Source organism: Papilio machaon, chromosome 7, assembly GCF_912999745.1.
Source record: "Papilio machaon chromosome 7, ilPapMach1.1, whole genome shotgun sequence".
In the NCBI taxonomy this organism is placed as follows: Eukaryota; Metazoa; Arthropoda; class Insecta; order Lepidoptera; family Papilionidae; genus Papilio; species Papilio machaon.
In genome coordinates, this window is record NC_059992.1 from 5,071,289 (window position 1) to 5,089,249 (window position 17,961).

General features: G+C 36.8%; 2 protein-coding genes across 2 annotated transcripts in view; one reads left to right on the forward strand and one right to left on the reverse strand.

Annotated features, from left to right (window-relative positions):
- LOC106714712 (WD repeat and FYVE domain-containing protein 3) overlaps nt 1-14,189 on the reverse strand; it is a 28,239-nt gene extending 14,050 nt beyond the window's left edge. The window contains exons 1-27 of the mRNA XM_045678794.1: nt 13,726-14,189; nt 13,323-13,568; nt 12,924-13,082; nt 12,284-12,476; nt 11,954-12,018; nt 11,498-11,619; nt 11,357-11,395; nt 10,348-10,549; nt 9,587-9,906; nt 9,027-9,400; nt 8,442-8,611; nt 7,341-7,508; nt 6,638-6,783; nt 6,339-6,495; nt 5,820-6,013; nt 4,997-5,155; nt 4,639-4,770; nt 4,359-4,513; nt 3,626-3,847; nt 3,138-3,287; nt 2,729-2,898; nt 2,223-2,597; nt 1,865-2,149; nt 1,187-1,773; nt 949-1,104; nt 503-794; nt 83-203 (exon numbers count right to left, since the gene is read on the reverse strand). Of these exons, the coding sequence (XP_045534750.1) occupies nt 83-203; nt 503-794; nt 949-1,104; nt 1,187-1,773; nt 1,865-2,149; nt 2,223-2,597; nt 2,729-2,898; nt 3,138-3,287; nt 3,626-3,847; nt 4,359-4,513; nt 4,639-4,770; nt 4,997-5,155; nt 5,820-6,013; nt 6,339-6,495; nt 6,638-6,783; nt 7,341-7,508; nt 8,442-8,611; nt 9,027-9,400; nt 9,587-9,906; nt 10,348-10,549; nt 11,357-11,395; nt 11,498-11,619; nt 11,954-12,018; nt 12,284-12,476; nt 12,924-13,082; nt 13,323-13,568; nt 13,726-13,926 (5,560 nt within the window). The 5' untranslated portion in view covers nt 13,927-14,189. The remainder of the gene's footprint in view (nt 1-82; nt 204-502; nt 795-948; nt 1,105-1,186; nt 1,774-1,864; nt 2,150-2,222; nt 2,598-2,728; nt 2,899-3,137; nt 3,288-3,625; nt 3,848-4,358; nt 4,514-4,638; nt 4,771-4,996; nt 5,156-5,819; nt 6,014-6,338; nt 6,496-6,637; nt 6,784-7,340; nt 7,509-8,441; nt 8,612-9,026; nt 9,401-9,586; nt 9,907-10,347; nt 10,550-11,356; nt 11,396-11,497; nt 11,620-11,953; nt 12,019-12,283; nt 12,477-12,923; nt 13,083-13,322; nt 13,569-13,725) is intronic.
- A 407-nt stretch (nt 14,190-14,596) lies between these two features.
- Nucleotides 14,597-17,387, forward strand: LOC106714711 (cysteine and histidine-rich domain-containing protein morgana). The gene is made up of 6 exons (XM_045678667.1): nt 14,597-14,801; nt 14,912-15,048; nt 15,166-15,368; nt 15,986-16,202; nt 16,495-16,689; nt 17,015-17,387. The coding sequence occupies exons 1-6, from the start codon at nt 14,723-14,725 to the stop codon at nt 17,240-17,242; spliced, it is 1,059 nt and encodes a 352-aa protein (XP_045534623.1). The 5' UTR covers nt 14,597-14,722; the 3' UTR covers nt 17,243-17,387.
- Nucleotides 17,388-17,961: the final 574 nt, after the last annotated feature.

Consider the following 17,961-nt stretch of genomic DNA (forward strand, 5'->3'; position numbering starts at 1 on the left):
CACAAAAAAACATCAAGATTTAGATACAATATGAAAGTGTTACAAGTCATAAAATAAATTAATTAATTCCGTATAAACTTACGCATATGTATATCATCTGAGGTGTGCGGCGGGAAGAGTGTTGAGGCGAGCGCGGTGAGCACCTCCGCCGTCATCATGATGCCCACGAAGTCAGGCAACGTGTTGTACAGTGAGAACAGCACCTGGTTAATTCTTATTTTTACTATTGTTCGCATTTATTCGTCAATAACAACGTCATTATGTTTTAAACTAAATTATTTAAAAAAAAAGTTTTAATTTTATGAGGAAAAGTAAAGAAATTGCAGCAATAGAACAATATATATAAAGAAGAAAAGTTGTGAAGTAGATCACACTTTTCCATCAAATCCTATTCCTCTTCCAATCCTATCCATATAAGAAAAGGGTGGGAAAGAAAAGAGGACTGAAATTAGACTTCCGGCTTCCTTCCAACGTATTATGTAGTATAAAATGTAGATTGTACCTGTACGATAGCGACTGGATGATCCGCCAGCCAGTCTGGAGGGGCGGGGTCGGCGTGCACGAGCGCGCGCGCAGCCGCCAGCAGCGCCACCGCGGGCTCTGCACAGAGCGTGATGCGCGCGGCAAGCGCGGCAGGCGACTGGCGCGCGGGAGCCGCCGCGCCCCACGCCGCGCTCCACACGCGGTCCACGCACACAGCGCGCTCCGAACACACCGCGCGCATCGGCTGACCCAGCATCAGACCGAACAGAAGGTAGTACAGCTCCGGGACCTCCAAGTGGTATAGTATCAACCTGTTGACCACAATAATGTTACCTATACGACCTTTTATCTCTTATATTATACTTTCTCACTGGATTTGTTGACTTGAACTAGTTGATTTCAGATACTTTAAAGTTACAAATTGATTTTATAGATCGTTTCCTGCAACGTATAGGAGCAGTTTACCAAGTGAGCAAGGTGAAGCCAGCGGTGTGCAGGAGTGCGGAGTGGAGATGAGCCTGCGAGCGCACGGCGGAGGCGAGCACGACGCCCGCCTGCTGCGGCGCCGCACTGCCCTCAGTGTGCCGCAACCAGCCGCCGTTGCCCGCGCCCTCGCGGAATCTGTTTATTGAACATTTTAATTTAATTTTCTTCTTCCACATATTATAAAACTATACAAACGTCATTGAATAATGTGTCTTACCTTTGCATAATAGAAGAAGGTTGTCCTTGTCCCGAGCAGAGAATAACAAGTATCCTCAGTGCCCACAGTACCGTGGTGGGATGAACATTCTCCTGCATGAAGCTCAGCAGCCAGTCGAGGCCGAGAACTCGCGATATCTCCTCGCACACAATAGTATTGACAAGATTCCTCGCGGTGAATAACAACCCGTGGAGAACATTGAAGCATTTGTTCCGGAGAATGACATGTTCACCTTCGCATTCCTTCTCGCAGTCACTTTCCACTAAGGTTAATCCTTTTTCCGTTTGCGAGGGCAGTGGTAATGTGTAGGCCATGAACTGTCCGAGGCAGAGCAAGTCGTTGGGTCTCGGCTGTCCGGCGAGCAAGGCAGCGAGTAGTTGTATGAGCACATGTCGTGTGGAAGGCGGGCGCGCGCTGGCGTCGCTGATGATGTACAGGAGACGGGAGACGAGCTGCAGGTCTCGCATGGTGCGCAAGTTGTGAGCGCGGTGTGCCGTTTCCGTCGCCAGCTCCAGCAGGTGTTCCAGCAGCGACTTGATCAGTCCGCCAGGCGCGCCCAGCCACACCTCCAGCTCACAGATTAAATCCTATGTACCAAAATAGACACCAATGAAGAATAAAATAAACATATAATTAGAAAGTGGTATTTTTAAATTAAACCTAAAACAGTAAACTTACCTGAAAAGCTGTCAAATTGGGAATAGACGAAGTTTCTTTTTGACTGTCAACTGTGCCGACCAGCCCGAATATGAGATGCAGTATATGCGAGTTTAGGAGCTGCTTCTTCCTCTTCAGCAACATGGCGAGGGTCTGGTACCCCTTGCGACGGTCCATCTCCGCCTGGGCAGCCTTGTTGGAGCGGACGACGCACACCAGCGCCTTGACACCCGCGTACAGGCACTCTACGTCTTGTGCCATCGCTATCAGCCCCAATAATACTGAACATCCACCCACTGTGTCAATCTACAGAGAAAGATCAAGTGTCATAAAATGATATGCGAGCATACCAGGAACAGTTTATTTTCATTTAACTTACCATAATAGCTGCGGGCTTAGGACAAAATACTCTAACTCCCAAATATCCGACCACAGTTCCGCCCAAGCATCTCGCCGGGCCCATGAGGTGTCCGGCAGAGTTATGCAACACTCTAATAGGCGTGGCATTCTCGTGCGAGGACATGCCGAGCTGCTTCGCTATCGCCTTGTTGTCGTTCTTGCTGTACACTTTGCGTATCTTGGCCAAAGTGAGCTGAGACATGGCGCGCGCGTTGATGCCGAACACCACCTTCTCCTCGGCTACCAGCGGTGTGAGCGGCTCCTGGTTCTGACCGGGAGGTAGCGGCGCTTGGAGTGTTCCCACATAATGCGGTCCCAGTTGATAGATTATTGATACGGTTTGTGCTGACAAAACCTGCAATGAACAATAAAACTATAGTAACAAGAGCCAGGTGGCTGAACTAGGGATGACCTTGTGTAATGAATGGATAAAATAAGTGTTATTTTTTTAAGTTAGATGACCTTTAGGACTTATGCTTGTCTCACCTCCTCGAGCAGCAGCGCAGGACCTTGTCGCCACAGCAGACGCGAGTAGCGCCGCCACTGCGGGGGCGTGCCCAGCACACAGTAGACACTGGACGCGCCCGACAGTGTGGCGGCCCCGCCCCCCGGGTTCGCGCTCACGTAGTGCAGCTTGCCCGAGTGCATGTGCTGCCCTGGATAGTACAACAGATTTGTTACAGCACATCACCTGCTTACTATCATGTAGCATTTTACCATAAAATTACTTTTAACACATTAAATGAATTAAACAAAAAAAATCACTTTTTAAAAAGTAACAAAAAAAAAATAAGTTAGGGAAAAAAAGACGCATTATTCAGAGTCGTAAGACCAATAATATTAAAAATATAAATGTAAAACTGCCAAGTATCCTATCATTTCAAATCCAACTTACCATCGAGATATAGAGAGAAGGAAGAATTCTTTAAGACAGCGCGATTGAGCACCAGCACCAAATGATGCCACTGGCCCTCGTGCTGCAAGTCTGGGCACCAGACGCGTGCGCCGCACTCGCCTGAACCCTCCGGCTCCCACTCGCCCACGTCTGCACCACACGTACACTCCGCAACAATTAACTCACCACAGTGACATAAATATAATCATACAATAGTCATTATTTATATTAAAACTATAAACAACCCACAATCAATTCACAGACTAACTAATACAGACAAAAGATAGAATCGATTAGATTGAATTCGATTCTGCACTAGTTTATGTGTTTTTCAAGCAGAATATGAAATGTTCAAGTATTTTAAGAGTGGAATTCCACGGTCACGACATCTCTTATCTATTAGGAATTGATTTTTAAGGAGGTTTTAAGTGGTAGAAAACTATAGTTGTTTCTTTGCGATTCTATAAAAAAATCTATAGTATACTGACTATGCGGCACCAGGGTCTCCTGCGTGGAGACAATGATGGCCTTATCCCTTGCAGAAAGCACCAGCGCGAGGCACACGAGGTGGTCATCTCGGCCGCTGCTCACATTACGGACCAGTGTCAGTAGACGCACGCAGTGAGGATCAGTGCGAGGGTCAGAGTATTTCTCCACGCAAATCCACGTCGAATACGATAGACCAGTTTGAGGGGGGAATACTCGATCACCTACGTAGAAAAAAAAAACTTAAAATTACCACGATCCTGGGAGTATTTTCACTTTCAAACATCCTACTATATTTTTCTGATAACTAGCGTATGCCTGCGACTTCAACCGTACGGAATTAAAAAAAACTTAATTAGTAGCCTGCATGTTCTTCCAGACTGTTCTACACCTATGCCAAATTTCATTCTAACAAACATCCATCCATTCATACATTCAAACATTCATCTATATCTATATATATAAAAGAAAGTCGTGTTAGTTACACTATTTATAACTCAAGAACGGCTGAATCGATTTGACTAAAATTGGTGGGCAGGTAGCTTAGAACCAGGAAACGGACATAGGATAATTTTTACCCCGTTTTCTATTTTTTATTCCGCGAGGACGGAGTCGCGGGTAAAAGCTAGTTTATAATATTAGTAAGATAAGATGTTTAGTGTTTTATTACTGATTCAATTTAGTTTGTAATGTGTTTTTCATAATTATATTAATGTTTGAAATAGTATAAAATACCATATCCAATGCCTCCCAATGTGGCGGTGTCCTGTGTGCCGAGTGCGTTCAAGTTGGCAGACTGCGGCGCGATGCTGGGCAGGTACAGGCAGCCGAAACCCTCCGCCGACATATCGAACTCCACAAACGGTGGCAAGGTGCATGAGTTTTGAGATCTGTTAAGAGACATCCATGTTTATAGGATTATTCAAATAACTTGAATAACTATCATCTTATCAACAACAAGATTTTGTAAGTTTTTTTTTCGAAGTATTTTTTTTAAGAAGTTTCTTTTCCCAACCTGTAATCTCTAGGCGTGGTCATAGAGACGAGCGTCTTGATCCTTGTCAGCGGGACGGGCCCGCCCGGCTTGCACACCTGACCGGGTTCCGGAGCGAGGCAGTTCAATGGGTTGCCCATACGAAGGAAATCCCTAAAAGGTGACATTTTTATCATTATTAATACAATAAAAATTAATTATAGTCTAAACAAGAATATGAAATACTGGGGAAGCTAGCAAATTCTACCAAAGTATGGCGAGGTTTTTTTTTTTATTTTTTATTGCTGTACAACAAATAGCATTTGTTTTGTTTTGAACAAGATGACGTAGTGTATGGTCTAGTAGCCGTAGTTCAATGGGAGGCAGTTATTGTACTGACCGCAGCTCTATTGGCCTGAGCGCGTGCGCGGCAAGTCTCTCGAGCATGTACATGGCGGGCGCGTGCAGCGGATGACGCTCGCAGCGCAGCGCCGCGCCGCACACGCGCAGCACCACGCCCGCCAGCCCCGCACCGCACATCACTTGCTGGTTGCGCTCGCTACAACACACAATTACTGTACATTTACACTGCCAATACACTTGTATACAAACATATTGTCCTATCTATTTGAAAAAATTGGACATAACTCTATGTTTCAACACAAGTGTTGCGACACAGGACTTTCAAGGCAGTAATACAGAAAGAATAACAACTTATAGTGCAAGACTTGAGTATAGTCATCATCATCAGGTCACTATACGTCCCCACTTGGACTGTCGCAGACGAGGCTCAGAGCCTACCTCAAGTTAGAGGTGACTAGGCCCATAGTCAATCACGCTGGTCCAGTGCGGGTTGACTTCACACATATCATTCAATTTCTTCTCAGATAAGTGCAGGTTGTATCACGATGTTTTCCTTCATCGTTAGAACGTCGGATAAATGTACACAAGTAAATCAAGAATCGAAAAACACATTGGTCATAGCGGGATTCGAACCCAGGACCCGCAAATTGCAAGTCAAGTGCTTAACCCCTGAGTCGCCGACGCTCTTAATCCCAGTAAAGTTATATTGACAAATTTTATCAAACGAATGATTGTAAAACGAATCAGAAAATCTAGTGCATTACTTTGAAGCAAAATTTACTCTTATCTCAAAACTGCTTCATATTTCTTACTTTAATTTAATTAATACTGTCAATATCTTAATTTTAGTATCAATTCACCTTCTGACAAGACTTTTGAGTACATGCGCGAGATAATCCCGCAGAGCTCTGGCGTGGTCCTCGTGGTCCTGTGGTCGAGGCAGCGCCGGCAGCAGCTTGGCCAGCACTATCACCACGCCAGAGTGTATCACCCATGCCTCCGATGTACCTCCCGTTGATAGGTTGAGAGGTGCCGCGCGACCCGCAGGCTTTGTCTACACATTATATATATAACACCAACCATCTTATTCTTTTTGGAAAAAAAAAACAAAACCAATTTGGTACTGGAATTTCACAGTTACCAATAAATTTTAGCAATAACATCAATGATCGATATAAATGGATTGGCAATTGCTTAGAAATGATAGCTTTTGTCGAAGTTCTTGACAGTTTATTCTGTCTATTGTTAGTTCCTATCCTCACCATCGCTATCAACAGCAACCGCCAGCGCCAATATGGAGAAAATGAAATCGGCACAAAATACCACAGTTTATAGCCTGTCCATGTATAGAGGTGAATATGTTATTAAAGGAGACTAACCTCATTTATAGCGGAACTCTGTCGTGTTAAACTCGGAGATTTGACATTCAAGGAGCCACAAAACGTTGGCTTGTCGAAAGAATCTAACGCCACGTCGTACAACAATCTCAATACTATACACGCGTGGACAAACACCACTGGCACAGTCGAAGGAAATCTGAAACAATATTACTATGACATACAAAACTTAGAACTTACAAACTAGGTCTAAATCATCTTAATAATCTGATATAGAAAGAAATTAATCGCACTCAGAGACAGTATAATGAACATTTTTATAATTTTCATAATACACGTACGTCATTTCCAATATATTTCCAGTGAAAATTTCATGAAAAACTTCATATAATTCCGGATCCCCGTTCTCAGTGTCATTCAATAATTCAGTGGTGTCAGTGAAACAGCCCAACAGTCTGATTGTTTCGCTTAATGTTGTCATACATATCTGAAAACAAGTAATATTTTTAAAAGAAAAAGATATATGTACTTAAGTGCTTTGTAAATTAGTTTTTAGTCTTTTTTTCTGTATAAGTTATAATAGCAATAAGAGTCAATAAATAAATAAAGTAGTGTCCTCTATTTATGTGATTAAAGTGAAAAAATACGTTTACTTCTACGAAACATAAATTTTAAATTTAATATTCACTATTCATCAAAAACTATGAATATTAATGTTAAAATAATCTATATCTTATTAATCTTACTAATATTATAAATGCGACTGTTTAGATGGATGTTTGTTTGAAGGCTACTTATAAAGGTTTTTTTAATGTCGCGCGGACAGAGTCGCGGGCGACAGCTAGTAATTAATAAAATTGGAATATCTGTATATAATATAAAAGAAATCATATTTCGTGTAAGTATTTGTTTTACCTATAAGAAAAATTGTCTGCATGTCTGTCTGACTGGTCAGCAAGATCTGTGTGTGTGTGTGCAGGCATATTATAAGTTACTCTTTTTACTTAGAGCCTATGAAGTCTTAAGTTAGAACTAAATACAAACCTCGTGGTGAAAGAACTTAGCGTTTGCAGGTTCAAATCTCATCGCCGTACTGATTGTGTAGAAGACGATATGTATTAGCTGCAGCATATCATGCTGCATCAGCTCCTGCCCTTTGAGCTTGCCCTCCAGAGACACGAGCACGCTGGTCACATACACGAACCCGCTCACCTGTCACATTATTTTAACATTACCTAATTAATCTTAATACAAACCATAAATATTTCGACCATAGACTAATTCACTATTTACTTAATAACATGTTAATTGTAAAATGTTTACTGTAAATAAAATTTTTCTCATAAAACTAATAATATAAGCTTTTACAATATTACTTTATGTTATACTAGCGACCCGCCCCGGCTTCGCACGGGTGCAATGCAAAATATACCTACTACAGAATAAATGCACAATTTATTTAAGGTACTTAAATGGATAAGGATTAATGCTGTATTGTTTAAAATCACTTCGTAAAAGAATAAAAATGGTTATGCTGGGTTATCCCTAAGAGATAGACATATACCATCGCCGACTTTTTTGTTGAACTTTTTAAGGTGAACAATACTGTAGTACATTATTTTGGTCTATCTCGTAGGGTTCAGCCAGCGTTTGCAATATAAGCGCAAAAAAACGTGCTTATTTACGACATCACATTAGAAAACTTTAAATTTATCAGTGTTTCTCTACTATATTATGCATTTATTATACATACAAACCTTCCTTAAGAATCACTCTATCTATTAAAAAAAACCGCGTCAAAATCCGTTGCGTAGTTTTAAAGATCTAAGCATACATACGGACATACAGCGAAAGCGACTTTGTTTTATACTATGTATTGATTGATTTATAAAAATAACTGAAAAATAGAAATAGCATAATGGCCGCCATGTACGAGTATGGAATTTGACGTTCTTTTTTTCATCAATTGAAAAGAAAGATATACACAATTGTATAATAAGCAATTAAGATCTATTTTTTTTAATACTAAGGCTACAAAACCCATACAAAAGTTATTGTTAGTAAGAATTGTCACTGTTATAACTGTTTTTAAATATCCCTCCCCCAGAAGTTAAGAGCCGCCGAGATATCTCAAAAATGTTATACCTTTCTAAAAATAGTTCTTGTGCGATGCGAGTCTCGCAGACAGGCGAGCAATGCCTTCAGTATGTGCAGCTTCAGTCTCAGGGCGTCGTTGGGCGCGGCGTGCATACCACACAGCAGTGCAGACATGTCCTCTTCACCGGAACCGCTCACAATTAGCTCCCGTATCACACCTATATCCATTTATTAATTGTATTTTACCATGTCTAAATATACAATTTGGTTAATTCTTGATCTTACTAATATTATAAATGCGAAAGTTTAGATGTATGGATGGAAGGATGGATGGATGTTTTTAGAAGGTCCTATGCGCGGTTCTGAGCGGCTCCCGGATCTCGATAAGATTTGGCATGACTATGTCCTACATAGTCTGGAAGAACACATAGGCTACTAAATTTTTTTATTGCGCGGACAGAGTCGCAGGCGACAACTAGTATTATATATAAATTAATCATTCATATTTTTTACATTGATAACGATTCAAAATTACATCGATTTTCACATTTATAAATAACCAGTAATTTGTAAAATGTAAGAAATCTAATTTAGTTATACATGATAATAAATTGACAAAATAAAATAACTCACCTAAAGCTTTAGTCCTACAAGATTCATGTACAACCATGCCGTGTACACATTTAGCTCCGCCGCAGTCTCTGAATACGTTACAATTATTTGTATTTCCATTCAACAGAGCCGTTAAACCTTCCATCACTAATGTACCTAATTCTTCTTCCTCCACATCAGTATTAGGATCTTTGATCAAAGAGTCATGTTTGGATAATCGCTTTCTTCTTTCAGGTGCTATAGGAGATCCGTCAGAAGTTTCTCCCTCTCTCTTTAACTTCTCTTCTTCGAGTATTTGCTTGTCTTTCAAGAAGACGGCGTACCGAGAGAGACACGTTACGAATACTTCCAGCATACCTACTTCGCGGTACACATCTTTGAATATTGTATTGTGCCTGAAAAGATAATCAACATTTAATAAAAAATTAAAAATAACATAAAAATGTAGAACACAACACACAATATAATCCACAAACTATTTTTTTCCCTAGCTAAGTATGCACACTTCTTTCCTAGGTCTCTTAACTATTTGAAAATACAAAATGTCTCCGTGGAATTAAAAATATAACATTATTACTCACTTCAAAATATTCAATAAAGTTTTCAAACACAAAATGCTGCAACTTCTTGATTTATTTGCTTTTAACAACAAAGAAAGTGATATCAACTCTTTGCACGGTACGAAATTAAGCTGGAATACAATGAACTCCAATAGTTCAAAGAATTTTTCTTGTATTTCTGCGTTTTTCGTATAAATCCTTTCTGAGAACTGACTCAACGTATTTTGGTTCTCGAGTATGAAGTAGTTTGCGTTATCCGCGTGATATACGCTCGATATTGCATCTAGAATTGTGCAGCAAAGCGCAGGTGAATTAGATTTTATGAATACCGATTGCAGAACCTACAACAATACAAATAAACAATAAGTATATATCTTCCTAAATATATATAGTGTACATTAAAACGACAAAAATTCGTATCAAATTTAAAACTCCAATTATTTACAGTTGAGTAAAATGACTTTCTTGTTTGCGATGCTACTTTACTTAATTCTTAATCTTACTAACATTATAATTATAAATATGAATGTTTAGATGCATGTATGGACGAATGAATGTTTGTTTTTTACAAGATATCTCTAGAGCGGCTGCATGGATTTTGATGAAATATGTTTTTTTTTTATTCCGCGCGGAATATCTTTGAAATGGAAATGAAGTGAGCAAGGCATACCAGAACTGCACCAATTGGAAATCCTATCCTTCATGAGTTACGGCCGTGCTTGTTTTGTTACTATATCTATTGACGATTCTACTCATATATTTAGCTCTAGGATCTAGCTTACTTGAAAAGCTTGCACATTCCTGACGGCCTGTCCCTGTGTGGTGGGCTGTGGCAGCACAAAGCCCTGCAGCTGGAACAGCTCGGTGTTGGCGCGTGTTGGCCGCAGCTCGGAGAAGCCGCATGCACACAACGATGATATCATAAGAACGAGGTTGCGCAGTGCTGCGCGCGCCTCCGTACCGCACACACGCTCCTCTTCTAACCTATTTTATGACACAGTGGAACAAACATAATAAAAAACACCTAATATGATAGCTAAGAATCTTAGCCCCAAGTTATTTTCCATAATGAATTTAATACGGTGAAGTTAGAGCGCAAATTCATTAGTCGAAAACTCTGTGTGGTGAGAGATTGCTTTTTTAAGCATGCCACAGCACTCGCATCCGAGGACCGTTTTCATTAGGTGTTAGGGCCCGCATAGCGATAGTCCTTACTTTTCCTTACTGCGCATTGTACTCGTCAACTGAGTCCCCGCATGAGACTTGCGCATCGATCGATCGTTTATATTAATCGTTAGCCAATATGAAGCGACCCAGCATATTGTATAACGACCAAATTATCGACTAATGAAATTACGCCCTTATAGTTTATTGAATCAGCTTTTCAGTACCTTGTTCTGATACAAATTGTACCAAATATTGTCTTATTTAGTTACTAGAATACTTGAATCTCATGTAACTGGTACCTGAAGCTGTACAATCTAAATATAATTTAAAAGAAAAACTGTGGAAACGCAAGCAGTATTTGTTAGAGTACTGAAACTCATTAATGAATGGCATGTATATATTGCTGGCAGCTGTTCTATAGGAATCAGAGATGAAAGAAAAAAAAGACTTAAAAAGAAAGATAGAAGGTATAAATATATCACAAATGGAATAAAGTAATGTAAGTCAAGCACCAAAACTGGCAATAAAATTTAACACCAGAAGCTTATGGTTAGTCTGCTTAGATTAGTTAGCTCTTATACATCCAACTGTTTAGTTTGTTAGTGAACAGCGAATTGATCTTACCCTGATGTCAAATAATCGGGTACGTCTTGCTTTTCGTGTCTGTGATACAAATAAAAATATAAAAAAATAATCTAAATAAAAATAAATTGTCTGAGCTGTTATAATAATGCATGCTTACTAAATAAATATTACTTAACTTACTTGAGTAAAAACTCCGATAAGAATAGATAGCCTTGACATGAACGAAAATCGTCAAGTAAGAGTTGACTGACTTCACTTGAGTCCTTTAAGAAACAGAACACAGCCACAAACATCTCCACTACCTGAATAGACATACAGATAAATAACATTACAAAAAATATAAATATGTTTTTTTTTTAGTTAACACATTTACTGCCACTAAAATTCTTATGACCTATTTTGGTCAGTGGCACTGAATGTGTTAAGTAACCATTTACATTAATAAAGATACATAACATTAATAACCCATTAACCGGCTAAGGTTAGCATATATTTCCAGCCATTGAGTACAGGTTGTTGTAATAGTAATTATGGTCATATACTAAACAAATATGTTTGCAAATTTAATAAACAATATTGACAAAGTGTACAAGAAGTTGTGAATATATAATTATTAGATCATAAAAATTTACATACCTCCAATGGTGTCAATTCTGGTATTCTTTGCATGTTTTCTATACAAAGAGCTACGCAGCCTTTATCTGGAATTGTTAGAGTAAGAATTTTAGATATAAATTTTTGCATATAGATAAAATGATTGAGCAATAGGAAGATGCTTGTCTATGATTAAATATTCCATTATTCCTATGATAAATAATATTAATATGTTCAAGCTGAAAATTTATATGTAGCATCTAGTTAGTGTAGTGATAAAAGAATTACATAACTTATTTATTATATGTACTATAAAACTGAACACAAAAATATAACAAATTTTGTATTCATTAATAATTAATTAAAACTCACTATGTATGTATTGTACAACTGGTTGTGTCAGTCCATGTCTAGATAGTGTCATCAATACTTCCGCAGCAGATTTCCTCCACATTATATTGTGTGGAGCGCACCAAGATGTTATAGCAGAGAACAATAGACTCAAATCATCCTTCCTTGCCAATTCCTCACAGGGGAATGGATGGCTGCATAGTCTTACAAGTACCTATAAAGTATACAATGAGTAAAAAATATAATTCCATTGGTACTATCCAACTTACATTTTGCATAAACATAGAATAGTGAATTAAATGTGACATTAAAATGCAGCTGTTAAACATAACTGACAGTGTGCAAATGGTGACAAAGGCACTCTCAAAGACCAATGCTCACTATATTAGATGTTTCCAATTGGATTGATTGGGCTACCAATAAACTCTATAGATTCAATCTGCCCAATAGAACAATCATTCCCATCGGACCGATTCATCAGCAGGCCGATAGGCTCATTGGGAAATACATACTGTTTTGAAGGATTGAGCACATTGATGATAAATATCATACATTTTTGCAGCTCAATAAGCTAATGTCCTCTTATTCAACCAGTACACAATAATGAGATGTGTACATTTAAATATTTTGTAATGTATTTTCAAAACCTAGTATAAATTACCTGCACAAATATCTTTTGTAAAAGTATCCTTCTCTCTCTTGGTGTGAAATCACTGTTTGCATCCTGAACATCAGCTTCCGAATCAGGAATCTCCGGGAGATCAAAGAATAAATATAAACATTTTACTAAAGTTGATGGTATAGCTGCAGTTGTCATCACCTAAAAAAATAAATTGTTGTGTAAACCAAACTGAATTTCAAGAAAAAACTAAAGGAGTCTTATGTAATCTATAATCCTTATATGATTATGTAATTTACATATTATATCACTTTTTATTAAATTAAATATATCAAAATGTTAAAATGAGACTTTGATCAAAAATAACATATAATTTTCATGTTACCAAAAATTTGCAATTCAAAAATTAATAAATTTTAGTTTAAAAGATTGTGATCTAACCTGTATCAAAGATTGATCTCCTGCTGCCAAAAGGTTTAAAGTAGAGAGCAACATCCATCCATTGCTAGATTCCTCCGAATTCTCTATCTCTAAGAATTTGGCAATAGCACAACTAGCTGCCACAGTGCTCTGATTGCTAGCTCTTTTTCTTATTTCTGATACCATAAGTTTTGAAACTTGTTGACAAAATGATAGTATATCCCAGAATTTTTCATTCATTTCACTGGATGGACTCGTTCCAAACACCTACATTAATATACAAAAAAATATGTTTTGTAATTCTATTCAACAATTTCTTATACTTAACTTTTTTTTTATAAAACATTTGGTGCATACAGAGTATCTGTTTCATTATTTTTATTGTATTATTGTTATATAAAAAGTATAAATATTTTATTTTTACCTTACAGAAGAGAGGTAACATGTTGTACAGTTTGTCATCCTTTTCTGCCTCAGTGAGTGTTTGTGGTGGGTGGGTGTACTCCGCAAAGAGTTTCTTTAAGTGCATAAGACCAAGTTGAACGTGTGACGAGGAGTTGGAGCTTTCTGGAGTCTCAGTAGAGGAGGAGGCAGAAGCTCCTCTTAGTTTGCGCATCAAATTCATCTTGGGGAATTCTAAATAATGCTTATCAAAACATTGTCCTCATTAAATTGCATACGAGCAAATAATACTTATTTGTGCATGGTGCTACATATCGACGCACATCTTTGACATTTTTTTCCAATAAACACACATTTTCACAAACGTTTTACGTTAGACGACGACAATACCGCCCACTTAATTAAAAATTTAATGAATAGCAATAATACCTTTCAGTATTTATTTTCCTAATTTTTCTACTTTGCGTTTTTTATCACATACTGCAAACCTATACATTCGCAAATCTGTCAATACAAAAACTTTGCTTTGCTGTGTAGGTGGGGGTAGATAATAGATTGGTAATTTTGTTGGGAAATTCGGAAAAAAGAAAATAAAAATAAACAGTTCTACTAAAAAAATATTTAAAAAGAAATACAGGAAAAATTATGATAATAGGAATTATGAATTAGAAGTAAATAATTATTACAATACTTTGATTTCATGAAATCTTTAGTGATGGTGCTTGGCTCATAAATAATGACTATTCTTATTAGATAACACTGAACTCACTGATCTCTCATCACCAGAAGATGCAGACCAGATTCGCAGAACTCTGTACAAGAATTGCAAAGTCGTTGGACGAATACATTCTGTGACTGTGGCTGCGTGCTTGTCATTTGTCAATCAATTTGTCATTATTTAATTGTCAACTAGAAAGAAAACGTGAAATTTCGTAAAGGAGCGAAGTTAACGTGAATTCAATCTTTATTTTTATTTACACGCGTATTTTACCTTACAATAATTTAAGTGTAATATAAAAATGCCTGAAAATAAAAATTTAGTCCAATGTTATAATCGTGGATGTGGTCAACTTTTTGATCAGAATGAAAATGATAAAGGTAAGATTTTTTCTAGAACTATCCAGGTTCCAGAATATACGAATTGATTTGTTTACTATGTTTAAAATTTTGGTATAAGCTCTTTTAGAGAAGGCTAATTTATGTTTCAGATGTATGCTGTCACCATCCTGGTGCCCCAGTGTTTCATGATGCGTATAAAGGATGGTCTTGTTGCAATAAGAAAAGTGTTGATTTCACTGAATTTCTTAATATAAAAGGATGTACTTTATCTAAACATTCTAACGTGGTAGGTTGGCCTTATATGCAAAGTTAATAAAATGATATGATAATTTTGTAAATATGTATTTATTTGGTATAGGAGAAATTAAAATAGTACTGATATATTAATTTTGAATTTTTATAGAAACCACCAGAACCTGAAAAGAAGGCATTAGATAAGGAGTTAGAGAAAAAGGAAGTGATTGAAGTCAGAGCACCAGTATTGGGTCCGCAATTGCCGAGGCCTCCATTTGAGAGTTCTTTAGTCACTTTGAAACCGCAAATTGCAGAATCTCTGAAAAATACTATTCAGCAATCTGCGCAGAAGTCTGTAGCAGAATCGGATGGGTAATTGTCTGGTATAATTTGCTATTTCCATCAATATGAATATTATAAAAGGGAAAGATTTGTCTGTTTGTTTCTTTGTTTGCATTGAATAGGCTCCAAAACTACAGAGCCAATTTGAAAATTCTTTTACTGTTAGGAAGCTACACTATTCCTGGTTGACAGGCTATATTTATTACTAGTATTTATTTTTTGTAATTTCGCATGGACAAAGTTGTCGACAGGACCTACAGAGTTGTAATACAATAATTATATCTTACTAAAAATGAAATAATGACCTAAGTAGGAAATGACTGAAAATTTTAATATTACCTTTTCTTTATTGTAAAATTATAAAGATTTGTATTTTTGTATGTAACTAATAAAGTCAATAACAACTGGACAAATTTCTAAAATTCTTTTGCTGTTTGAAAGCTCCATTATCAGTAAGTTACATAGGCTTTATTTATTACTAGAATTTTTTTATACATTCCAGATAAGTTGTAGCTTGAAGGTTGCAAAAGCTTGTTATTAATAAATGAATTAATACCTTTCATTAACTCAACATTCATCAATATGTTACATAAATGAAGTTATAATAAATTATAAAGTAATTCATTATTTTGAACATTTACTTGCAGAACAATAGCAATAGGTACAACTTGTAAGAATGCTGGATGTAACATTGCTTATGAAGGACCACAGACAAATGATACAATGTGCACATTTCACCCAGGCTGTCCTATCTTTCATGAAGGTCTTAAGTTCTGGTCATGTTGTCAAAAACGCACAACTGACTTTAATACATTCTTAGCACAACCTGGATGCACAACTGGATCACACAAATGGTTTAAAGAGGTTAGTTTAGTGAGAAATATACTTAAATTCATTATTGAGTCTTCCGTCTTCCATTTCTTAGTTTAGTGCAACACAACTAAAACATTATGTAGAGGCAACAATATAAAGAGCAAGATAATCAATGTAAGAGCACATTAATGTATTCCTGGACATGCTTTTTTTACTTCAGTAAAACCAAAACTTATATCAGCCAACAGATAAAATATTGAAATGTAAAGTTGGGTTATATTACGGTTATGTTTGAATGAAAGTAGTACATTATTATCATGATTTTTTTTCTATTATCTTTCAGACAACAACTGCAGGTACAGTAAAGTGTCGTTGGGACTGGCATCAGACACCAGAATATGTAATTGTAAGTGTATATGCAAAGAAATATGATCCAGTTGAAAGCTATGTTAAATTGAACCCAATAAGATTAAATACAAAGTTGGTGTTCCATCAAGAAGGGAGTGCTGTGTTTGAGTTGGATCTTGAATTACGAGGGGTAAGTTTTATGAAACACTTTTATAAATAAATGTTGTATCGTCTTTGGTAGTGGGGTTAAAGGACAACTCAATTTTACTAACACTACCAAAGTTTTGTTTATTGTTAAGCTATCGCCCGCAACTACGTCGGCGTAAAATTAAAATAAAAACTAATTATTTTAATCCAGACTATGATCTACATCTATGCCAAATCTCATCGATATCAGTTGAGCCGTTCTGGAGATACCTTCAAACAAACATCCATCTATCCATCCATCCATCTAAACATTCGCATTTTTAATATTAGTGAGATTTAATCTAAGAGTAAAAATTATTCCTTTCTAGGTAATTGACGTAGAAAGAAGTAGTGCCTCAATGCTTGGCACCAAAGTTGAGATTAAACTGAAGAAAGCGGAACCTGGTGCTTGGAGTAAACTAGATTTTCCAAGAACTGAGCCGAAAAAGGAAACAGTGCCAGCAACAGTAGCACAAGTGGAAGATAAAGATGATGTTGTAGACTTATCATCCGTAGAAGCTATCACACCCATGAATAACTTAAACTTATCTGCTTAACTTGCATTCATTTAAAAAAAATATTTATTTTATCTTTTTACATAGAGTAACACTTCAAGGACTTTGATTTAGACATCTGGGAATGTAATTTTTTATCAGTGTTGCAAGTGTTTGAGCTTTCAATTATCTATGAAAGATTGCTTCCATTTTTTTTTTTAAATAAAACGATTGAATAACATACTGTTTTTATTTTTAACAGGTTTAACTGGTTTTACCCTCTATAACACTCTTAATTTTTTGATAAATCACAATATTTTTTACAATGACTGAAAATTGTAGCGATATGTCTGTTCCCTAAGACAATAAACACAGTTATTATACAAAGTTCAACAAATTCAGATATTATTATAAAACTGCATACTTAGAAGCAATCTACAATATATTACAACTTTTCTTAAGTATATTTTGTATAAATAATAAATTGACTAGAACTAATTTTTAATCTAAACATAAATTATGGTTATGGATTAAAATGTCTTACTTTAGCTACTATATTTATTATGTATAGTAATGCTTCAACTTACAACTATGACTAATATTGACGAAGATATAATTTTGACTAGATGTTGGGTAGAGATCAAACTTTGGACTAGTACACAGTATGTAATCTAAATAAAAGAAAACATACTTGTTAACCATATTTTTTTTCTAATACCAACGACATTTGTGACCAATAAATTGTCGAAAAATGATGATTGATAAATTTCGAATGACTAGTG

Excerpts from the sequence above, each read along its gene's own strand:
- LOC106714711 (XM_045678667.1), top strand. The coding sequence starts at position 14,723 with ATGCCTGAAAATAAAAATTTAGTCCAATGTTATAATCGTGGATGTGGT. Across the intron at positions 14,802-14,911 it reads TCAGAATGAAAATGATAAAG|ATGTATGCTGTCACCATCCT; the intron begins GTAAGATTTTTT and ends TTTATGTTTCAG. Across the intron at positions 15,049-15,165 it reads TATCTAAACATTCTAACGTG|AAACCACCAGAACCTGAAAA; the intron begins GTAGGTTGGCCT and ends GAATTTTTATAG.